Here is a 25,157-nt window from a genome sequence, read left to right as displayed (position 1 = left end):
GTAAATAACACAATGGGAGTGAATGGGAGGGAACGTAAACACCCCAATGGTAAAGTTCATACAAGCTACACAATAAGGCATGCACAAAAGAAACAAGCGACGGAGTTAGCTGGACAGCAGATGTCCGTTTACTTTGGGTTAAAGCCAGTGTGTGTGTGTGTGTGTGTGTGTGTGTGTGTGTGTTTGAGTACCTCTCGCATGATGCCCTGGTCATGGCAGGGGCAGAGAGCTGGAATGACACACACTCCCTCCGCGTTTCGGTAAAGCCCCTCCTGACACACGCAGCCTTCGATGGAGTGGGTGCAGTTGACAGGAGAGGAGTAAATGTCCTCGCAGCTCCTCTCGCACAGCGGGGACACACTCCTCCTCCACTGCTCGCCAGCAGGACACGCTGCGGAAGAGGAGCGGGAAAGGATGGAGATGAGGGGGGAAAAAAAGGGTGTCAGGGAGGAGTGAAAATAAAAAAGAAAGACAAGGGACGATGAGGCAAGACGGAAAGGGGACATTGAAAAAGAGAGAATTTAATAATGTGTTATTCAGAATGATAATTATTATTTGTCATGCTTCTCTCTCTTGCTGCTACAACTATATATTTTGAGAACATTTTATGATCCCAGATGATACCTGTATCACCAAATAGCTCTTGGTTTAAACCATAAACTTGCCTTGGACCGTGTAATGTTTGTTCTAGAAGTATTTCCTTTTGTGAGGTTTAAGTGATCACATGAAGTTTGAAGATGTTGCACTTGCATGTAACCTAAGCCTTCAAACAGGGTTTGGTAGGATAAACTAATCCTGACTGAGAGCAGGACTAACTACATGTAACTCTAGTGCATTACAAGCACAAAGGTGCTTATGTGTGTACATCTTCTGAGTTCTACAGAAATAAAACAGAATGAAGGTATATATCGGCCTCTTAGAATCTTTGGAGCTTCTCGATTCTTCTGTTGGGATTCTAACTATTGTTCTGTTTTTCCTCTTCGAGTGTCTCGCTCTGATTGCCCCAGCGCTCCTGAACGCCGCCAGCCTCACCGCTCACTTCAAGTCACCGTTTGCAACAGCTCGGACATCCTTTCCCCCCCTGATTCTTCAAATTACCTTCAGCGACACGGACACTGTTTTTCCCCGTTTACATTCATAGCCTTACCTTTTCAACCTCTCATTCTGAGTTTCGCTTTTCGGATTCAGGAGCAGCTAAACCGTCACATTTGTTGTCCAAGTGAGGACAGCGTTTTCAATCAATTCTCGAAGCAAACAACGCAGAAATTGTACCTTAAAATTGTCTGCTAGCAACAGGTGTCAGTTCAGCTGATGAAACACTCAAGGGTTAGGAAAGAGAATATTTTGTCTAAACACGGGGCCCAAGGTCCAAACAGAGGTAGTAATATGAAGCTGTGAATCTACCAATTTGAAATGCATAATGTGACAAGAGCCTGAAAAGCTTAACAACAGTAACTACGGGTGACATGGTAGTCAAGAAAACTGTCAGTTATCACTCTATTTATTCTTAGAAGAAGCTGCAGCGTCCACACTGCCGAACATAAATCCCAGTTAATATGTGTTCTTATTATGTGAGCCGTCTCTCTTTACAAACTCACCACAGTCGGGGGCCGTGCAGGTGGTTGTGCGGTGGTCTGGGCCCTCACATTCGGCCCCCTCATACTGACTGGGCTGCAGGATGATTCTGGTGGAGCGCTGTCGCCCCGTACCACAGCTTGCCGAGCACGGACTCCACAGAGACCAGCTGGACCACTCGCAGTCCACTGCAGGAGACGAGGACGGGAGAAGAACATTAGCGCGTTAAGGTCTGTGGTGGTGATCAGTTTACTTTCATAAACCTGCAGCATATAAAATAAGCATAATGTAATATACCTACAACCCAAAATTATGATTAAAGGAGGCAACACTCCTTGAGCACTCTAATCAACATTTCCTTGTAAGAGTCACTGTTTACCAAATTTCCACTATTGAGGTGTTGAGTAAACAGTTGTTCTCTAAATAAAAGAACTACTGCCAGAATGAAAAACACCTTGTTGATAATGACTCTGTAACACACTGCTCTCTGTGGAAAAAAAGAAATGCCCTGCATCAGAGGAAGACTGATAGAAACCTAGGATGGAGCAACACACACGTTCAAATCTATTTCCAGGGTTTAGGAGGATGCACTTTATGATGCTCTGCTCTCAGCCCCTGCTCTCTCTCCCTGCTAGTTTGAGATGGTATCATGTGTTTGCGAAACAAAAAACCCCAGTAATGGCCTTTGTATGCTGTGACTGATGTGTCTGCCACTCAGTTATTTGAGCCAACTGTTGCAGCAGCTGTTACTGACTATAGATAGGTCGACATATCTCTATCACCGTCCTGATAGTTCAACCAAAGATGACTGTTGCGGGAGTTTTGTTTTTTTTTCTTGCTGAAAGAGGGATGCCCTATGATGTGAAAGACATACGTTAGGATAAGAACAGTTGTGACACCGTATCACTCACCATCACAGAGCTCGGAGGTACAGTGGAACGCTCCACGCCGGCACACACTGAGGAAAGTGAGAAGAAGAACAAGGGCAGGGAGGTTAAAATATCTGATCTCTGAGACGTCAAACCCAGCCATCATGTAACACAGCCCAGCCCTTCAGACTATATTAACTGAATATAAAGACTCTGTGAGAGCGATAAAATAACCTACGACATGTCTGCTGCAAGCCAGACTATCTGTTACATGTAACATGATTGGTGTTGGCTATAAAGATCGACTGGGACAATGAAATTCAACTCTGCTGATGCTCCGAAACATTTTCAAAAATGAAGTCAAAGATCATTTTTGGGGAATATTAAGCATTAAAATATTGTGGTATCTATGTTAATAAATATATCAGATAATTGATTTCATGCTTACTGTATATTTTAACTTAAACCAACCTCTATATAAGCCTCTCTGAGTATATTGCCGCTAAGACATTTTGTAACTCCTATATTTTGGTGTTAGGCTTTTACTTCTAATTCATTAAACTCATGTATTTGTTCTTCAGAGCTCTCATTTGTGATAAAACCTCCGACACAGTGACTAATTGAATTAATTCCTTCTTACATTATCTTCCTTCCTTTCTCCCTTCATAAATTGTGTTTTTAAGCTATTACTAGAGATACGGTTTTTAAAATGATGCTACATTGTCCCAGTATGAAGTGACGAAGGTTTAAGTCATAAATGCATTAGCACATGCTTAAAGACTGAAATAATTAATAAGCTTAATAATTTTCGCTTCTTTCAATGTCAAATGTGAATTATTTGATGCAACAAGTGACAAGGTTTACCTAAATGTACAAGTAGCGTTGTTTATTAGTAAAACTACAGACTCCTTCTGTGATCAGGCAGAGATTAACTCTTGACCATATCAACCACATAACACAGCCTCTGAAGAAGGCAAGCATGGTACAGATCCTTGAGGTAAAGAACAGACTGGCTGATCTGGTCTTAAGAAAACCATTAAAGGTCACATAAACGTCATTATGTTTTTTCTAACACTAATATGTGTCCCTAGTCTGTCTACAAAAACCCCCTAAATATGAGAAAAGTCCATCATATCTGTCTTTTGCCTGCTCCACTTTTCTGAAAATGTGTGCAGGCCATAACCCCTCCCCCAGGTGGGTGACACTCCCACATCTGTGTCAAAACAAGTGTTTGACCTGTCCCCTGAGTCTGCCTTCTCAATGTCAATAATAATATAGCATGGTGTGAGAAAGCACAAGCCACCCAAGCCCTTCCAGAGGGGCGTGGTTGAATACAGCTCACCTGCATTTAAAGGTACAGACACAGAAACAGCCTGTTCTGAGCAGGGCTGAAATATAGGGCTTTAAAGGCATGATCAAATACAGAATTAGAGTGGATTTTTGGTAAAAACACTTTACAGACATGTTTTTGGGAGCTCTGAGACTTATGTAAAGTGGTTAAAAATGAGGATAATAATATGTGACCTTTAAAGCAGTAAATGAATAGGTGAAAGCAGGTTTAGTGTATAACCATGTGTTGCAGAGGTGGTGAACGGCAGTCCCAGGTGGCAGCAGAGCTTCTGTGTCCTCGTCCTCACTGATGTTCCAGCTTCGGTAACCAGCTGGCAGGGACAGGGGTGAGCAAGGACAGTCGTCATGGGAGACACAGGAGCCGCCATGCAACACCTATAAGGAACACAATGAGAACAGTATATTGTCGGGGATTAAATATAATGCTTTCAGTGCTGTCACGCATGCACAAACACACATAAACACAAACAGATGTGTCCTGACCTGTCCTGGAGGGCAATCGCACCCAGGGGTGCAGGGTCCAGGTAAACACTGGGTGTGGGGCCACAGGTCCTCACAGGTATATGGGCAGGAACCTGAACAGTTACTATACACCTGTCCCCTGGGACAGTCTTCAACACACAGAAGAAAATAAACCTTCATGAATTCAAATATAACTAATTTATACCACTCATTCAAATTAAAGGAACAGTGTTTTCAAGGTCACAACTGCTCTACCATGAAAGTTAGGTTCTGTGAAGTTATGTTATGTTTTTGGGTAAATTAATCTTATGGATTGTGATTGTTGAAAGTCTCCTGTCTTACTCAGAATAAATGCAACTATGCACTGATATTTTTTTCCCCAACATTGTAACCATGGCAACAAAAAACATTACATGCACAGGTATATCCTTTAGTTTGATGGAGTAGTATATATTTCAAGGCACACGTTTTTTTTCATAAATATTTTACAATCTGCACTAATTGGCTTGATCACATTTGAGGTGACACCTAATAATAATACTTATGGGAGATACATTCATAACTTTCATTGATGTGTGTGTGTGTGTGTGTGTGTGTGTGTGTGTGTGTGTGTGTGTGTGTGTGTGTGTGTGTGTTTGTGCAGTGTTACCAGGCAGGCAGCTGTTGGTATTGCAGACAGTGTGTTGTTCAAGTGGTCCAACACAAGCCGTCCCGCCAGGCTCTGACTCTCTGAGGACTGTCTTGTTCCGCATTGATGCCCCACCTCCACATGTGGCGCTGCATTCACTCCAGGGAGACCACTCGCTAAGAAGACATCCCACTGGAGAGAGACAGGGAGGAGGCAGATAGGGAATAGGTGGACAAAAACAAAGAACTTTAAGTAGTACACTGCCCTTTTGTCATTTGGTACTTTTTTTAAATTGTGCATGTGGGTGGATGTTCATTGTCAGACCTGGACACGTTGGCATCACTTCACAGCTCTCTGTCTGCATGGCGTCAGCACAGGAAGGACCCCCCTCTGTGTCCTGGCAGAGGCGCGTCCTCGTCCTCTGTCCACGTCCACAGGAGGCTGAGCAGGAGCTCCACGGACTCCAAGGCTCATAAACCGGGCAAGGGAGTTTGGTGCACACCAGAGTGCCATTCTCACACACACTACAGATGGCGGGGTGTTAAGAGGGGTCAAATAAAATCTTAATCATCGACATCTTGTAAAAAGTAAGGTAAATGAACTCTAGAGAGAAGTATAAAAGGCCTGAACAGGCTCGTAAAATGTTTTTTTCAAATACAAAATTAAATTCACATAAACGCTTTTCTCACCAGGTGTTGCAGTCCACAGAAAGTTCCTCTTTGGGGTTAAACTCTAATGTCCCATTGCCTGATGGGATTCCACAGCGACACTCTGCAACTGACACACAGTGGCCGTCCTGCAACAACTGTCCTTCATGACACCGACAACCTTATGAATGAAAGAATGAAGAATTTAAATGAAGGAGAATTTTGCTGGTAAAGAAACATATCTTTTTTTTTAAATGGTGCATGAAGAAATCAAAGTCTTTAAAGGTACTGTTCATGTGAGAAGTTAATGATCACCTGGGTGACAGGCTCCCTGGAGGCACTGCACATGCTCCCATAAGTCAGTGCAGCTGCGGGGACATTGATTGGCACAATTCTCTTGGTAGGTCCGCCCCCTGTCCTCACAGCGCTCGCCTTGGACAAAAAGGAAAATCAATCTTTTTCCACTCTTAGTAAATTAAAAGATAAGCACAGTCCATGCATTTGCCACATAATCTTTGTTGCAATTGCTAGAGTGGGATTGGAATGACTTGATTGAATATCTTTAAAAAAAAACAAAAAAAAAAAACAGATTTGGACCATGTATATAAGTACATTATTCTGACCTGTGACCTGTTGGTTTCTGTTTCTACTTGTACTACTTGTGTCTGCTTGTGCAAATGCATTACAATATTTGCATTATTAAAGTGAGTTTTCAAACAGTTGTACCTGGGCAGAGTCCCGTGTTACAGCTCTGACTCTGGGTCTGTTGGCTCTTGCAATTCGGTCCCGGAGCAGAGGCCAGGGGCCATCTGAAGCGCTGTCGGACTCCACCGCTGCACGGCTCAGCGCAGGCTGTCCAGGCGCTCCACGCACTCCACTGACACAGATCTTAAAGGGTGAAATTATATTATTAGCCTCCATCAATTCTATTCTTGTTCTAATTACAATGAATGTAATGAGGATGATGACTTCTATAATAGCTGTAATTGTTGCATTGCTCATCATCAACGATAACAGACACAGCGTATTTACTGTTTTGTGGACTGGCCTGGCTGAGCTGGAAAGAGGTCTGATTTATACGTTAGAGATTTATCTGCTTGTTCATATTGAATAGAACCTCTGTGTTCCTCACTGTGCATCATTTGTATCAACAATGATGAAGCACTATACTTTACACATTTGAGATGCAATTCAAGCCAAAGGTCAGATTCGGATCCATTTCCATTCATATCCAAAGGTGAAGAGAAGAATCAATGGGATGACAGAGTTGCAGCACGAACACAAACAAAATACTAAATCTAATTAACCCCACAGATATCAAACTCTTCCTTTTCTTCCGACCTCTTTCCTATTTTCACTCCTTTGGAAAATAAAATGAATAAGGCTGCAGCAGAGATATAGAAAAAAGTGTATGGTTTGCTGCTGATTGTAAAAATAAAAAATAAAATACAGAAGAGATTTGTGACCTTAAGAAACTTGGATTTTGTTTTCAGTTCTCCAAACAAAATATTTAGAATTATTTAGAATCAGCACTACTAGATAAAATGCTGCAACTTTCTGGCTATTTCTAATGTGCTTAAAATTGTACCTACAATAACAATCAACTCCCTGCCAATTTGCAGAGTTCATGCTTTATTCTGTAACCTCATCAGTGCAACCTCTACAACTATCTCCTATTAGTTCATATTAGGGGAAAAAGAAACACCATGTCATCATATAGCATACATGTTTACATAACAATATCATTAATCCTTGAGTAGCCATTTAACTTGACAAAATTTCCTGCACTAATCTTGGTGAGGTCATTGACTCTGAAGTGAGCATGAGCATCCACAATAACACGATGATTAAAACAGTCTACTACCCTTTTAAGAAAAGACTCAAATAACTTATTATTCTAAGCAGGACTTAGAAAACCCTCTCTATCGTCTAGATTCAAACACTGTAATGGAATCTTCACATGTCATTTTTTTTAAATCAATCAGGCAGCTACATCTCATTCAGAATTCTGCTGCTAAAGCCCTCATTAAGCCTGAGAAAGTGGAATATATCCATCCAGCTCTCAGGGGTTTCGCTGGCCTCATGCGTGTCAAAGAAGTGATCTTTCACTGGATGGTTTAGGACTGAAATACATCTTTGAGCTTCTGCTACGTTATGAACCATCAACATGAGCTCGCTGATCCTTTGGGACAAGTGTGGTCACTGATCAGAGGGTCAAAACTCAATACTTTGATGCAGCGTTCACTGTTGAATCACTGCTCTTGCTCTAAAATCATATATGCAAGACTTGAGGTGTTTTTAACTGCTCTTCATTAGGTTTGGTTTTGCCAATTAAATTCTACAGTTCACTTATCAGACGCTTTTATCCAAACATCAGAGAGTAATTACAACACAAGCAATGATCTAGAAAGGAGGAAACGTCAGCAAGTGCAAACAAACAGCTTGTCTGATCGGACACACAGGTGCTGACAGGAAGTGTACAGAAGCAAAGCATAACATAACCAAAACCGTCCTAATTAACGTCACTGTCATTATCAAACAAGACCACCATCAGCATCATAGTCATAATCAATATAATTAAGAGTGTAGGGGTTCATGAAAGAGCTGCGGCTTTATCTTTGTCTTAAAGGTCACGTAATATACTTCTTTTCAACTCGATTAGATAAGTCCCCAAGACATGTCTGTGAAGTTTCTTGTTCTAAATCCACTCTGATCCTGTATTTGATCATGCCTATAAACCCATCTATCTCAGCCCTGCTGAGGCAGGCTGTTTCTGTGTCTGTAGCTTTAAATGCAAATGAGCTGTGTCTGACCACGCCCCCTCTCTGGAAGGGGAGGTGGCTAGGGATTTCTTGCTCCATGCCCTATTGTTTACGGAGAGAAGGCAGAGTCATAGGGCAAAACAAACACCTAGCTGTGGGAGTGTCACCCACCTGGGGGAGGGGTTACTGCCCTTTGTGATGTCACAAAGGGAAAATCTCCAAACAGCCTGATTGAGAACACATTTACTGAAAAGTGGAGCAGACAAAAGACGGAGAGGATGGACTTTTCTCTTATTTAGGGGGGTTTGTTGACATGCTAGGGACACATATACGTGTTAGGAAACCATTGTAAAGTGTATTTTGCAAAATATGTGACATTTAAAGGTGCAAAGGCACTCTGCAGATGGAATGAATGGAGTGTGGTAGTTTGTTCCACCACTGGAGGGCGACAGAGGATGAAGAATATATACAGTGTATCCTGTTTAATTCAATTATTTTAAAACTTTCATAAACTTTGTCTCTATCCTTTTCACTGTGTGTTTCCATACTGGTTTGTGTCTTTTATACAAATTATTGTAATGCATTTTGTTCAGTGTAAAGCTCTTTTGTTCATAATTTAATTCATTTTCTTGCCCTTGAAAATTGCTTCACGAAAAAATATGCCATTAGTACAGCCCTCCATATTTATGACGTGCAGTATTTTCCTCTCTTCCCCAGAATAAGACATTAAGGAGTCACTTCAGCACCACTCTTTGACCCAGTCTGTTATTCCATTTTTTTTCCTACACTGTCATGCTTGTGTGCCTCTGAGTGGTTCACTGCATTGTCAGTTTACACTGTTATGATAGGAGCAAAGTGTCAAACTTCTGCAACATACGGAGGGGAACTTGGGTGAACCAAAACCTTCCCATTCATTACTTTTCCTTCAGTGAGGAGTGAAAGGAACAGCTGGAGCTTAAAAACGGTAGACTGAGGAAGAGAATTTACTTTTTGACTGAAATAAAGAACTCTCTTGTGGGTTGGCGGCCTGCCAGAACAACACCCCCCCCCCCCCCCCACCGGATTGCTGATGGACGGTCTACCTCCCCCCACCCCCTTGCTCTCTATCCCTCTTCCTGCATCTTATCCCATCTCTCCCCCTATCCTTTTCCAAGCCCGGCGCAGTCTAGGCCTGTGAAGGCTGTTTCGTCATGAGCCGGGGATCCGGCCGAAGATTCGGCCGAAGGCAGTTTTTTCTTACCACTGTAACTTTTGCTGCTTTGCTAAAGTGCTCATGATGGATAGGCCGGATCTTTGTAACATAGCAATAAGTAAGGTCTTTTACCTGCTTTTTGTAACATAACAATGAGTAAGGTCTTTTTACCTGCTCTTTTGTAATGTTAACAGACAAAGAGTAAGGTATTTTACCTGCTTCTTGTAAAGTGTCTCGAGATAACACTTGTTATGAGTTGACACTATACAAATAAAAATTGATTGATTGATTGATTGATCTTGTAAAATTAGACAAATAATCTTACCTCTGCAGATGCTTGCATCTGGACAGAGCCTCTCCTCTACAAGTGGTCCCGGACATTGGCTCTCCTCCTCCTCTTTTGGGACTGGGAAACCAGAGTCCAGGTCCAAACAAGCCCGGAAACGCCTCTGTATTGAGAGCATTTTAGCGCTGCTGATGAGTTCGGCTTGAAATTTGCTTTGCAGCATGGAGGAAGAGGGTGCACAGGGAGAACAAGGAGTCCACTGTGACCACTCGCTGAGGATGACTGAAAGCAGAATGAAAAAAAAAACAGGAGATGATATTTCATGCATATGGAGCTCTTTACCTAAATCTACACTCTACATTAATTGATTTGCTTTTGTACCTTCACACTCTCTCATGTCGCATTGCAAAGTTCCATCATGGCAAAGGCTGGAAGACAGAACAGACAAAAAACAAAAAAGTTATAATTACAATATTTCACACTGAGTGATAGCTCCCAAACAATCAAGCAAGGGAGGAGAAATAAGCTGAGAGTATGGTTACTTAGTACACATCAGTTTCTCTAATATCCTGTTTAATAACAGTTGACAATTTAACTACTGTGATATAAAAGGTCACTGATACAGAACACATATGACCTTCTCTCTGCCAATGTGGGTTATGAAAACATTATAACCGGTTGAATCAAAATGTAAGGTTTTGTGATTACTCAGCCTTCCACATGTGGTAGTGTTTTCTTTACAGTATGATAGCAAAAAAAATACTTTAACAACTTGGCCACAGTATCGCAAAAATTGAGCCTCAGGATATTCCAGAGAATTCACCTCGAGCCAATGGGAGGAGATTGTTCCATTTATATACTGTGATTATGCATGGTGCATAGCGTGTATACATGCAACCGCTACGATCTGCGTGCATGTTATTAAACAGCTGCATTCTGTTCGTCAGTATGTTCTTCTCCTCTCTTTTGTTGGTAGTATGAGTCCATTGAAATATAAATAAATATACATAGCATTGATATAAAGGCAAATATTCTGATTATAGCGTTATGAAGTGGACTCTGTTGCTTCGTCCACTAATTCCGCGTCTTTTATTAACATCATGTCTTCAGGACAGTGGACCTACCAAGTACTGCAGCCGATGGTGACAGTGCCACCCTGGGGGATGGTCACAGGTGTGGGTGGTTGCCCTGACGCCTGGTCCTGAAGGTGGACACAGCCACACTGCTCGGGGGGAACACACGTTCCATTTTGCTGCAACAGACCCTGGGGGTGAAAAGAAGTCAAAAATAAAGCGTGGACATGTACCATGTTTTTTTTCATTTGGTCTCTTCCCTAAATAAATTTAGATTTTTTTTTCAGATTTTAGACTTTTAATACTTTGTTCATAAAACATGATATTTGAATACTTAAGTAGGGTGGTCATGATACCAGAAAGATAATAATATACCACTTCAACAAAATAAAAGTCCAGGGCACACAGTTTTGTTTAATATATTGTGTTTGAGTACAAAAAATTGCGGGAGACGGTCTAAATTTCACACATTTATCAGCAACCTTACATTGCCCACATATTTTTGCAATCCGTCTTTCCTGACAGATTTGGTTCAAAATGTGACCGATTATCTCGTTTTTTTCTGATAAGTACTGATGAAAATAAAATAACAGATTTTATCATTTTAAAACACATGGTATTAAACTCCAGTGTGGTGACATCTTCTTACACTTTATGATAAAGTTTCACTAGCACTGTGTGACCAAAATGAGAACTTATGCTGCAGGTGAAAGTATTCAATGGGACATAAAAGCTGCTTTGTGTTTCATATTTCATTTCATCCCCCCTCCTACAGCTGAATGAGCTTGTCATCCCATCTATCACAAAGGATTGTTCAAGTTTTTGCAATAAATCAAAGCTTGAAACTTCCAAACTGGGTCAAATAACATAAAACTATCATTGCACCTAAAGGCAAAGTGATGTATTAACAACAGTATTATGCCCAGCACATTTCCCTCTTGAAATTCATGCTAGTATACTTTTGCCCAGGTGCATAATGCACTGTTGAAATGTTGGCTAGATGCAAATCCATACAAAGGTTGCAAAACACAGAAGCTTTTATAGTGGTTTTACCGTTTGTCTGTTTTTTTACTTTGCATTTTATTGTTTTACAACTCTGCATTCAAGTATACTTATTTTAGCTTTCGTCAAGGTTTGATGGACCACATAGTATGTAAATTACACCACCAAAAAAAACAGATGACATTGAGGCAGGCGGGGAATCGTTGGAGTGATTCTCTCTGTAAATACACCCCCACTGAAAACAAAATTTAGAGATGACCCAAGTCAAGATGAATGGGCGAAACTGACCTGACAATATGTTTACGAATGACCTAACGTATCCAAGTCTAATTTAGATGACGTTTTTTACGTCTTCATTTTCTAGCAGTCTTTAACGTAACATCTGGTTTTTCCACGGCAATGATAGTCATGTCATGTCCGTCATGATGTGCCGCTGTGATTAGACACGTCCAGTTGAAACTATAAAATGATGGATTTTTCTTGCTTTGATAACTGTTTGAGGTAATGAAAGTAGGCTACTTAACAACAACAAAAATATATATAATATAGCATGAAATAAAGTTGTTGCACATAATCCTAGATCCTTTTATATCCCAGGTGAAAATTATTGAGTATTGTTAGATTTTTTTCACTACCCCCCCCCCCCCCCCAAACCAAGTGTGGGTAATATAAATGTAAAGACCATAAAAAAGTGTCATTTCAAAATGTAAATATGAAAAACGCTAAAAACATCAAAGAACAAACATCATGATGTAATGAAAGCAGAAGTTATATTCTTCAAGCGTCTCATCTACATATTAAGGGCTAGAGTAGCATCAGTCAGTGCTGTTCCCCTTAGGGGGGTTTCCTGCTGTCATTGCAAACTTTGTACCCTTCGAACCACTGCTGTGGTTTCAAGTTTCTAAGCCCTGGAGGGCCCACTACTGGCCTGGGGCTCCAAGGAGTTGCCTGCCTTGCCTGTTGACAAGCAGCGGTTCTGTTTGTCATGGCCCTTGACCCAGGATATGACAATCAAATGTTTTAAGGCTTAGAATTAAGATTTGAATGATAAATGTGCACGACAAGGGATGTTTGTGACATTGATTTGTATAAGAAAACCCATCATTGCTTTACATTAATTTCCTTAAATGGTCTAAAGTTTCTGACATTTATCAGCTATCAGGATTGTGCCTTTGCCTTAACAAAATGTCATAGCCATGTTCAGAAAAAGGGACATGATATCTGTCTGTAGACAATGTTTGGATATGATTAGAATGATCCCATACAGGTTGTTTTTCCTTGTGAGTAAAAATCTGTTTACCATTTAAAAACAGGACAGGGCTCATAACATATTTACCTGGGGGCAGTAGCAGCCAGGTGTGCACTCCTTGACACCTAAACATTGATCTCGATGGCCCTGCAGCGCACACTGCTTCTCACAGGGTGCACCACATGCTGAGAACACAAACGGGGCTTCACAACCTAGAAAAACAAGATCAAATAGTAAGTCAGGAATATGAAGTTTCTTATAAGCCACGTTTCTTTCAGAATGGTGGTTTACTCACTATCACATTGACTCAGACTGCATGTCCTGCTTTGTGTTTCTACAGGAGTGCACTGTTGCCCCCTGGTGGCTGGGGAGAGAGCTACACGGTAGCGCTGCTGCTTCTGAGACTCACAGGAACACTTGGACCAAACACTCCACTGAGACATGGGACAGCCTGCAGGAGCAAACAAATCAATTATTCCGCTGCAGCAACAAACACATCATGGTACTTGTCACTTACTTTGAATTTATGAAGCACCACTTGAACTTGTACTCATGAGACGCTGAGCTTGTCCTTACAAAGACAAACTCCAATAACTTTAAATTAAATTTCCCTTTTGAAGAGTCACTATGAAATCAGTCTTAACAGCACCAACTACAAAAACAGAATTAAAGCAAAGACAAAAATGAACTCTAAATGATAATTCAACACTAATAATAACAAAAACACCAATGATATGTGATCAACCGTTACAATAATAAATAGCTGAAATTAGGGGAGGACAGGGCTGGAATCATTTCTTTTTCATTTACTTTTTTTTTCTACCAATCAGAACTCCTTTTTTTTTTTTTACTCCTGACACTCTTCACTTAATCTCAAGTTCATAAACACTTACTGACAGCAGTTACAGCATCCGAACACCAATTTAAACCATCGGGTTTAAATTGAACCAATAATTAAAATAAGATAATAAAAACAAAAAGGAGTAGGAAGAAGTAAAACCTTTCTACCCCAACCCCTTCGTCACATTGCTTTTATTAGTTATAAATGATTCCAACACACTCAAGCTTTTGGCAAAATGAATCAAACTACGTAAAAAAAAAAAAAAAAACAGCAAATGACAAAAAAGCTGCTCTAATGAGTTTTTTCTAAGACGTCCTCACTTGTTCCCAGGTTGAGACAAATATTACGTGGTTTGAAGTTTTGTGTGTACACACCTGGACAGGGCTGTTTGTAACACAGCTGGGTCTCCTCTCTGTTCCTCTCGGCCTCGATCTCAGAGGGGCACGCTGCATCCCCTCCTTCCTCACACACACACACCCTGCGCCGGGACACAGAACCCGCGCCGCAGCTCCGGGAACACGGTGACCATGGCGACCAGGGGCATAGGTCATCTGAAGATATAAGGTTCAATTTGATCAGAGTGAATCAATAAATAATCAAATTAAATACATGTATATGTTGTAATATTAGAACTTGAAATGATTTGTTCTACAAAGATTTACAGACAAGGACATTCAACTAATGTGGCCTTTCTTGACAAACCTAGACAGAGAGGAGTGTGACAGTCCTGTGTTTCTCTCTCTGGCCCGCTGCACTGAGAGCCGTTGTTGCGTGGAGGAGGATTGATACAGGCGTGGGTTCGCACCTGTGTGCCCCGACCACATGTCACTGAGCAGTCCGACCATACTGACCATGGGGTCCAACCACCAGCCACTAGAAACAGCACACATGATTAAATCAATCAATGCTTTTACTTTGAAGGCAACCTGACAACAAGGGAACTAAGTTATGACCAACATGTCAAAATTAGACGTAAATCACTAGACATAAAGATTTTCTCCGGACTGTAGCCCCTATCGCAGCTCACTTTGTGATGTGTCTTTCAAATGAAGGCATTGACCCACCTCTGCAGTCAATGTCTTGGCAGTAATCTCCCTCTGGAGTGCATGTGCTAGGAGGCAAAACAAATGAAGACAGTAATTGAAATGCAAAGTGTTTTTAAGTGTAAATTTGAATCAAGTTTTGAACTTTCAGCGACAGAATCAGTATTATTTGACTGCGTTATTTGCATGCATCTCACCATTGTTTACACTCGCCCTGCAGCCAGGTGTCTCCCACATGGAGCTCCCGGTTGTCATGGAGACAGAGAGGTGGGCAAAGTCCCGGGTCGCAGGATTTATGCTGGACTTCCTCAAACTGGCAATCTGTCCCTTCACTCTCTGGGATCTGTGACCTGAGACACAATAGTTACACAGGACAGAATACTTAGAATAAACAGCCCGAACAGGAATGAATATTTGACAAGTTTGGAATAATAAAAAAAATATAGAATATTAAACAGTATTTCTGAGTTTCTTTTCTGCACACCTGTATCTGGTTCTTTGGCCCTGCCCACAGGAAACACTGCAGGACGCCCAGCTGGACCAGGAGCTCCAAACACAAGCGGAGTGGCAGCTGTGATTGGTGCAGAGGAGCTGTCCGTCAGAGCAGCTGCAGTTGTTACAGTCCACCTGGTGCCAACTGCCAGCCGCCCAAATCTGTCCCAGCGAGTCCACACAGTCACACTGCCATAGCTGCACACACACTCCGTCCTGTTGCAGTTGGCCTGGACACACAAAGGGTCACGCTTAGGGTCATTTGACCAAAATACTTGCAAAATACATGTTCTTCATGTGAGCTATAAACAGATCCTTTTTGTTTACTACGTCCAGATTTGGAGATATATGAATTCTGTCTAAGGTACAAAAATAGGAGAGGAGAATATTCATCTTTGCAACTCACAAAATCAAGAAACTGAACTTGAATAATGGACACATATCCTTTGATATAAAGAAAATCCACAGCCATTGTTCACTGTTTTTGAATACTAGTCCAGCCTCACCCTGCATTTTAAGATAAAAACTCTGCAAATTTGTCTCCTCAATAAGATTGCTCAAGATAAGATCTTCATCAGCTAAGTCAAAGGGCAGGTGATGTCATTTTGACACGTTGCAGATATGTGTTGAGATGTCGAAACCATAAATTTCCCTGAGAAATGTTTTAAAAAACGCAGCAGGATCCTTGACACCGCCTCGGGCTGTTGTCGAGGAATTCAAGTGTCCTGGCATGACACCTGTTCTATTCTTCTCCTGATGCAAAATGGTGTGGCAGAAGTGCGTGTGTGTTAGTGAAAGGATGAATGAGCAGCAAAAAAAAGAGGACAGAAAAAAGTTAAAAGGCATTTTCTTTACCTCAGTATCTCATAGCTACAGCCCTAGTTGTAGTGGAAATTGGTGACAGTGAGCTCAAATGACTGAAGAAGTATTCCGTACTTTTTTGCTGTTAAGTTGAGTTTACCCTAAAAGCTTAGTTTAAAGGCAATTGTGACACTACAGTGGAATCAACAGTCATTTCTAAATTTAAATTTAGCTTGTCAACACAGGCAAACTCACAGACACTTTTTTGTGCGACTCTTGTGAATACCAGAAGTCACATAATCTGAAGGAAAAAAACACTCAGATAAGCAGACACACACACACACACACAAACAACACACACACACAGAAACAGGCTCATCTGTTAATAAACTGATATTAGCATCAGTGCCTTCAGGGCAGCGACAGCCGGGCTGACATTCGGTGTTTCCTTGGCACTCGATTCCCTGCTGGAGGTCTGAGCAGCGCTGTGGGCATTGGTTGGCACACAAGACGAACTCCTGGCCTGGCGGGCAGCCTTTCTCGTCTGACAAAACACAAACAGAAGGTCAGGAAATCTTCTCATGAAGCCGCAGGCATAAAGTGCCCCACAAAGAATGCTGATCGCAGACTGGGCTGAAAAGGACTCGCTTAGAAAACCAGCCTTATCAAAATCAGAAGAACTTTATTCCTCCCACAGTGGAATAATACGTTGAGTTAAATGACTATTGATTTTAGCACAGGATGAACTGCCCTTTGGTTCAAAACTGTGGGGTGTGTCTCACCACAGGGTTTGGTGTTACAGGGTTTGACCTGGTTCTTCTCTCCTTTGCACTTCTTGCCACCGTTCTTGGGTGGAGGGCTGGAGCAGGTGCGGGTGCGTATGGAGCGCCCGCCACCACAGCGCTTATCACAGCGGGACCACGGACTCCAACGAGACCAACCTCCATCCACTAAAGCATTCAGACACACAAACATGGACCTCTTATAAATATATACACACAAACACACACACAACATTAGGTAGGTAGGTAAAGAGTAGAACCCGACCGATTTTGGGATTTTTTGGGGTCGATACCGATATATGGCCGAGAAAAATTAAGATACCGATATATCAGCCGATATCTTTCATTAGATCTATCCTCAATATTTAAATCTTTAGAGATCTGATTGATATAGATACACACACATGTATTGCTATGATCCCTCAAATGCAGTTTTCATCGTCTAGTTTTATTGCTCCCAAAGTTTAGTAATTTTGCGGAGAGCTAGTTGTAGGTGTAGGAGGATTTTAAAAGTCTGTTTAACATCCCTACACAAAGACGACCCCTAGGAAGTAAGTACAAAACTTGAAAAACTGAGACTTGACAGACCCTAAATCCACGCAGACATTTCCCAAACATGTTCATTTGAAAACTGCAGACCAACTCAACCATCTCATCAGCTAGCTTGCCTCTGCAGGGCTTGATGTTACAGAAGCGATGCTCCTGGTTTCCTCCCAGGATGTCTTCGCACCAGGAGCCGTTGGTCCCCGGGCGGAGGAAGGTCCGGATCCTCTGCTGCTGACCCACTCCACAAGACCGCGAACAGGAGTTCCAATCGGCCCATTCTGTCCAGGAACAGTTTTTCTGTGCACAGTCGGCCCCGACACACACTTCAGATCCATCTGGGAACAAAAGACATATGACTCCTGAAGCTGTGGATTTGTTGCTGGCATCTCTCTCCTTTTTTTAATTTCTTACAGCTGTCTTTAGATTACAATAACTGTTTGCTTCTAATCATAGTACTGCTGCAATGTTTAATCATGACAGTCCCAACTAAACACAGAGCTACTTTTCAACACAGCTCAATTTGATTTAAGTGTATTAAGTTTGTTTGAAGGCAGAATAAAGGCTGAAAAATATAATTCATAACCGACATTGTCTCACTACCATTTTAATAATGCTCCCTCGCAATTTGAACACAGAAGCAGAGGAATTTCTGACAAAACTTTACCAACTACAAAGGTGCATGAAGAGTGAGAGGCTTAGAAGAGGTCAAAAAGCTCTCTGCTCTTGTTGGACACGCCCCTCACCTCCATGTCACTTAGCCAACAAACCTAACCAGCCCACCTTTGCATGCGCCCTATTGGCTGAAATACATATATGTGGATGTATCTGATTGGCTGTTTTGACCTTTTTTGAATTTTTGTACCTTTCTGTCTCTGACCCTGATGAAGGCCACAAACCGAAACGCGTCGGTCCAATCTGTTAATAAAGTTGATCTTCGTTCTACAAGTGTTGCTGGAGCTTTTTGACCTCTTCTTACACACACACAGAGACGCACAAACATGTGGTGTAATTATTTTTCTCTACATTCCAGATATTCTTGTTTGTTTGTGAAAACTTTTTAATCAACCCTTTGATGGAATAGAAATTTGGGATGAAGGCAGAAAGCTGCATATCTCCGGTTTAGATGTGACTACATTTAGATCTTGGGTACGAATGAAACGTCCTCATATTCTCAAACAATACAGCTTGCTCATACTGATCTTTTTCATGTCTGAATAAAATGGCAATTCGCCTTTAAAAAGCTGTTCTGTCTTCTCTGCGATAAGCATGAGAGAAAAAGAACAAACCAAGCGACAATACAAATAATCCCAAACATCAAAGCAAACAATGTTTTGAAGCTCAGTTTGTGTGGAGATTAGCTCACTTCATGTTCTCTCATACACACACAGACTCTACATAACTGAATGTTTCCTCTTTTTTCGGACATAAGCCATAAGTACACATATTATGAAATCTGTCACACATGTTTCTGAGCAGTGCATGGCCACCTGCATCCATAACTGGGAACTAAAATGACCTCAAATTAGCTACTGAAGTATTGATCATTTGTAGTTCCTGTAGACGACTGACTGGTACATGGACAATTAAACAGCCATCACATTATCTGAAAGCAGCAAAGAGAGAGAAACGAGAGGTTGTACCTGGACACTGGGGAAGGTTACAGGCCTTCTGTTGGTGAGAGCTTCCAGAGCAGGGAGGTTTCTCACACTGTCGATGGCGGGACTTCATGGCTGGGCTCAGAGCATCAGTGCATGTCTTAGTGCAGGGACTCCATAATGACCAGGGAGAGAAACCAGCATCTTCATCTGCAGAACATCAAGGACAAATATAGGAAATATAGGAAAATATATAGAAGTAATTTGAGTTCTTTCATCACTTAACACAAGCTCTCAGGAGCAAGTGAAGAAAAACAACTTTTTTTTTGTTGATAAAAACTATTTATTAAGTTTCAGTTACTGACAATGGAAAATCTTGATACTTTCTCAGCCCACTACCCTTTTTTTTTTTTTTTTAACATTTTTTGATTTTGCAGATGAAGAAAACATTAAAAGGGTTAATTTACCTGGTACAATTGGTTCATCTGTAGGACCAACAATAACTGCAAACAAAAGCAAAAATTTAACATTAGTATAATCTCAACCATTAAGTATGAAAGATACACAATTCCCCTTTATTATCACATATGATTTAAATGTTAATTGGTAAAAGGACTTGAGCTTGTAAAGCGCCATTCTAGTCTTCTCAAAGCGCTTTTACACCGCAGGTCACACCTACACATTCACACCTACACATTCACACCTACACATTCACACCTACACATTCACACACTGGTGGCAGAGGCTGCTATGTAAAGTGACCATCAGATGTAACTAATCCATTCATGTACAGCAAGAGCAACTTAGGGCTAAGTGTATTTCTTAAGGACATGTGGTTGCAGGAGCTGGGGATCGAACCCCTTTCGGCTGCAAGACCACAGACTCTACCACTGATCCACAGGCGCTCAATTTAAATTGATGTATACACATGAATTATAGAGCTTACTCTGCCTTAACTAGTTCCTTTACCTGGGCAGTCTGGTGCCTGGCAGTAGGTGGTTTCCTGCCGTGCCCCCTGGCAGTCTCTCCCTCCGTGGGCAGGTGCAGGCTGTGTGCAGCCCCTGGAGCGAGTCTTCAGTCCTAAACCTCCACAGGACAGGGAGCAGGAACTCCAGGAGCCCCAGGGTGACAAACCTCCATCAACCGGGCAATACTCCAAGGAACAGTTCCACCTGCCATGCTCACAGCCGCTGCAGGAAACAGAGGGGAGGGAGATTTAGTTGCTAGTGGACTTAAGAGTTTGACTATGAAAGCAATGCCAATAATAGGATGAAGATGATGAAGTTAAAGCTCAAAGACACAGTACATACATGTTTTATGTTACGCACCAATAGGGAATTCTTTGAAACTAATTTTTTAAGATTTTCAAATGGGATATCTAATGTCAAATCATTTCTGGTGATTTATGCTCACCAGGTGCTACAGTCATGGACCACAGTGTCTCCAGGCTGAAGTTCCACTCCCTCAGAGATGTTATGGAGGAGCAGAGATGAGATAGGTGAGATGGAAACACTTTGCAGAGAGGCCAGAAACTCTTTGTCTACCAGACATGGACACTCCTGAAACAACACATTACAAATGACGTTTTATAATATCAACCCTTTCTTCTTTTGTGTAGCAAGCAAATGCATGATATCAGAAAACTTCAGTTGCTCAGATGGCGATGAACCCACCTGCATACATGCTCCTTGATGTTGATAGGTGTTTTGGGGGCAGTGACAGCCTTCCTCACAGCCATCAGAGTAGCATCCCTCCCTGCCGCTGACCTGAGCGCAGCTGAAAGGACAGCCTTCACCTCGTTCACACTCCCTGTACAACCTGCCAGGAGGGCAGCCCACTTCTGCACAACGACATGATGTCAGTATGGAGACACGGGTTTAACATACTGCTAAACAATATATAGGAAAGGAGGACTCACCGAGGCAGACCTGGGTGTTGCAGGTCTTACTCTGGCGGCTAAGGCCGCTGCAGGGTTGAGAGTTGCAGACACGAGAGCGGGACTGCTGTCCTCCTCCACAGCTGACCGAACACACAGACCACTTGGACCAGGGGAGCCATGGACCCTTGGATTCTGCGACGGAAAAGCAGAATGAGAAGTAAAGACACAACTGCATAAAAGTCAAGAATATCTTTTTTTTAAATGAGCAAAAGGGATGGAAGCATCTTTTTTTTCCAAGGGTGACTCAAGAAATCAACTCTTAGATTTCAGGAAAGCTGAAGTATCACAGACGATTCTTAGTTGTGTTTGTTGTTGTCGGATACCTGTGCAAAGGTGGATGTTGCAGTCTTTCTGCTGTTCCGCGACTCCCAAACAGCCTCTCCCACCGCTCTGAGGAGTCGGGTTATTACAGTGGCGTCTTCTGAACTTTATTCCTCCTCCACAAAGAAGTGAGCAATCAGTCCAGGCCCCCCATTGGCTCCAGCCACCATCAACATGGCAACCAGGGACAGAGTGACACTGCAGAACACCAGCCTCGCATGAACTGAAATAAGAAGGGCAACAAATATTTCAGAAATATCTGTATATTTTTGTACTGCGGCTATTGTGATTATCAGACTGTTGTAGCTATCCAGGAGTGCTGTACCAGTTTTTGCAATCACTGATGATGCTGTCTCCAGGATATGCAAACTGCCAATCAGATCCACCCGGCCATACCCATGATGCATTAGTGGAATCAAGCCCATTGAATGTCATTTCTATTTCAGAGACAAAAATGAATAGATTAGATTAAACATTCTCCACCTTACAATGGCATCACTTCAGTATGCAATGCTCTCATGAAACAGATTGTGGATCTCACCAGTAGAAGAGGTATTGTGGTATTTGCAGCGACACTCCTCCCTGGTCACACACACTCCATCCTGCAGAACCATGTCACCCGGACAACCGCAGGTCTTTTGGCACCCGGGGGAGTCCAAGCACTCTGTGTCACCATGGAGATCCGAACAAGAGCGAGGACAGGACTTCCCACAAGGCCATTCCTCCTGACCGCCGCCGCAGTCTGCAAAACACAACAGGAAGTGAAGTTTGAAGGAAATAACACACAGAGGGGAGAAATAGGATTTTTGGTCGGATGTGCTTTAAAGGAGTTTCATGTTATTTAGAAGACAATTTGAAAGCAAAATTGAAACCTGCAATGGCTAGAGCCGATTACTGGTCCCTAAACGAGGAGTCAAGTGCTTCTTGACTGGGAGTGAGCAAATGAAAAGCATCGCTGAAATGTATGATTGTTGATGAGTGTTTGATTTCTCCCTCCCTTTTTTTTTGGGGGGGGGGGGGGGGGCAGTTATCCCTGATAGTATATCCCACCTGTGTTCAATTTTCTGATTTTCCCCCATATCCATCTCTCTAAAGAAACATATGACTGCTTTAGGCATAAATCCATAATCAACATACAATCGTTAATTACACAGACCTGCGCAGACAGTCATGTTGTCATGGCAACCCTGCCTCTGCCTGCCCTCCCCAAGACAGGGCAGACCACCAAACCTGGCAGGAGGACTGTTACACTGCCTGGTGCGAGTGGACGCTCCGGCACAGCCATCACACTCTGACCACACTGACCAGGGGCTCCACGAACCGTGCACTACAGAAAAAGGGATTAGACATTAGAATAGAGACACACACTTTTTTGTGAGAGAGTTAAGATATGAAAGTGTGTTGGGAAGAAAATTACAAAAAGATGTTTTTCCTTTTTCAGAAATTAACTCAAGTTGGGGGTGATACCAAGAATATATATTTAAAAAAATCTGTAACCTGTTTAAAATATTTACTACTTAGCACTTATTTATTGTTGCAGAAAAACATTTTAACATTGGTCTGTGAATTTCTGCCGGAGTTCTGTCATAAGGAATAACAGACAGTGTCGATGACTGATGGTCCCTTACCTGGACAGAAGGTAATGACAGGGCAGGGCTGTCTCTGGATTTGAACTCCCACCCCGTTGTGTATCTCCTGTTCTCCAGAGCAGGCCGCTCCTCCAGCCTTGGGCTCCGGACAGCCACAGCTCCTGTAACGAGAAACTGACTCTGCCCCACAGGTCCTGGAGCATGGAGTCCACTCTGACCACTCACACCAGCCACCAGACACTGGAAACAAACACAAGGATTAAATACACACATTTATGGATTGTAATAGCCATCATTTACCTGTGCTGACTTTCAATGATTATCATTTTGTGGTTGGATTTTAAAACGATTGTCAAAGTAACAGAGATTGCACAAAACCAATTAAATATCCCCCTGTTATTTTGCTTTTTAAAGCAATACATGCCTCTTCCTCGAAAAGATAGTCTGACTCACCTGGACAGGGGTTTCTTGAGCAGTTGAGCCTCCCTCCCTCACAGGTGCTAAAAAGAGGCGGTACACCAACATAATTATCTTACTATCCTGTTTCTTTTCTTTTAAAATACATGTGTACATGCATGTGCAGATTGTGATCCATGTATTTATATTATTGTTACCAGTTGTTACATCCATCAGGGGCTACCATGGTCTCCCCTGGTTCAAGTATGTGTCCAGTACTAAGGTCCAGGCAGGCACAGTCTTCTCTCTCCACACAGACTGTCCCGTTAGCAGACAGGACCTTTCCCTCTGTACAGTAGCACCCTGGCTCACATTGCCACTCACAGTGCTGAAGATCAGAAAGAACATTTCCTTCATGTCGTCTAGATTCTGTTTTTTTTTTTTTTTAAGTTAATCTAAAATCACTGCTCGGTGTGATACTCACAGCCAGGTCGTCACAGGAGCGAGGGCAGGAGGGACCACAGCTACTGAACACTGTGCCTGGGACCTGCGAGCATGGAGCCACTGGAAACACACACACAATATAACCAAAGTAAAAACACTGACATGGATGGAACCATGACTCTGATTAAAAGCTATAAGTGAAAGTTTAAACCACACACACAGCCTCAACGCACTCGATAGATGTACCTGGACAGTGGGCAGTGTTACAGGCTATAACCTCAGTTCCCAGCCCCTCGCAGTAGTTCCCCTCCCCTTCTGGACTGGGACTGTCACACTCTCTCCTCCTGCTTTTAACCCCCCCGCCACATGACTTGGTGCAGTCCGTCCAGTTACTCCACTGACTCCAGCCGCCATCCCCTGGAAAAAGCAAGAACGTCATTGATGAAGTCAAAAAAACATGAGAGCAACTTCGCAACAAATACAGATACAATAACGAACCAGGAAGTGACATCAGTTGTCAAAAAAAAAAAACAACATGTATCTGCTTTAAATGGGGGCAGCAGTAGCTCAGTCTGTGGGGACTTGGGTTGGGATTGGCCTGGTAGCTTGAGAGGTGTCAGTTCACTTTCAGAGCATTGTGGAGATGCCCTTGAGTAAGGCAACTGCTAGGGCGCTCTTTCATGTGCAGCACCTCACTCTGACATCTCTCAATAAGTGCATGCCCATAGGATCCTGTATGCGCATGTTTGTCAGCCTATGTGTGTGTAGCATGTCTCAATAACAGTATGAAAGCAATATCCCCTTGATAAAGGACTAAAATAGTCAGGATGTAAAATTGCAGCATGAGCCGGCTTCTTTTTTTTTTCTTTACAGAAAAGTCACCCTGTCACCTTCATCTATCAAAACAATGTCACCCTGTTGTACTGTTTGTTTATTGTTCACTATTTGCTAATTGTCATTTACAATATATTGAGGTCAACAGTTCGTTTAAAATCAGTATTCCTGGCAATTGACTGAGACAGAAACAAATTAAGTCAGAGAAACAAATATATATTTAAGCTGTCAAAATAGCGAGTTCATTTCAATTAAATTATCAAAGAAAAAATAATGCATTAAAATGGCTTACGCAGATTTGACAGGGATCAACATCAGGTAAACGAAGTTTGACAATTCATTCTTAATATGGTGAAAAGTTAGGGGGCGCAGGTAGCCTGATGGTTAGTGTGTGCACCCCATGTATGGCTATTGTCCTCCAAGCTGGGAGGCCAGGGTT

The 25,157-nt window shown here is 42.2% G+C and overlaps 1 protein-coding gene across 1 annotated transcript in view; it reads right to left on the bottom strand.

Annotated features, from left to right (window-relative positions):
• The window catches only part of sspo (SCO-spondin), an 84,276-nt gene that overhangs the window by 17,304 nt on the left and 41,815 nt on the right, over window positions 1-25,157 (bottom strand). The window contains 38 exon segments of the mRNA XM_061065120.1: window positions 192-391; window positions 1,599-1,763; window positions 2,487-2,533; window positions 4,015-4,169; window positions 4,278-4,405; window positions 4,906-5,076; window positions 5,209-5,408; window positions 5,574-5,712; window positions 5,847-5,963; window positions 6,258-6,419; window positions 9,811-10,053; window positions 10,153-10,199; window positions 10,896-11,035; window positions 13,183-13,307; window positions 13,391-13,546; window positions 14,311-14,487; window positions 14,639-14,809; window positions 15,001-15,047; window positions 15,177-15,329; window positions 15,464-15,701; window positions 16,682-16,816; window positions 17,055-17,222; window positions 17,723-17,935; window positions 19,229-19,405; window positions 19,663-19,698; window positions 20,165-20,385; window positions 20,609-20,754; window positions 20,869-21,035; window positions 21,114-21,266; window positions 21,458-21,678; window positions 21,781-21,892; window positions 21,997-22,197; window positions 22,612-22,782; window positions 23,084-23,284; window positions 23,498-23,544; window positions 23,659-23,828; window positions 23,925-24,004; window positions 24,131-24,301. Coding sequence (XP_060921103.1) covers window positions 192-391; window positions 1,599-1,763; window positions 2,487-2,533; window positions 4,015-4,169; window positions 4,278-4,405; window positions 4,906-5,076; window positions 5,209-5,408; window positions 5,574-5,712; window positions 5,847-5,963; window positions 6,258-6,419; window positions 9,811-10,053; window positions 10,153-10,199; window positions 10,896-11,035; window positions 13,183-13,307; window positions 13,391-13,546; window positions 14,311-14,487; window positions 14,639-14,809; window positions 15,001-15,047; window positions 15,177-15,329; window positions 15,464-15,701; window positions 16,682-16,816; window positions 17,055-17,222; window positions 17,723-17,935; window positions 19,229-19,405; window positions 19,663-19,698; window positions 20,165-20,385; window positions 20,609-20,754; window positions 20,869-21,035; window positions 21,114-21,266; window positions 21,458-21,678; window positions 21,781-21,892; window positions 21,997-22,197; window positions 22,612-22,782; window positions 23,084-23,284; window positions 23,498-23,544; window positions 23,659-23,828; window positions 23,925-24,004; window positions 24,131-24,301 — 5,771 coding nt within the window.

Source organism: Labrus mixtus, chromosome 19, assembly GCF_963584025.1.
Source record: "Labrus mixtus chromosome 19, fLabMix1.1, whole genome shotgun sequence".
Taxonomy (NCBI): Eukaryota; Metazoa; Chordata; class Actinopteri; order Labriformes; family Labridae; genus Labrus; species Labrus mixtus.
The sequence above is the reverse complement of the archived record's forward strand: the minus strand, read 5'-3'. Positions and strand labels throughout refer to the sequence as shown.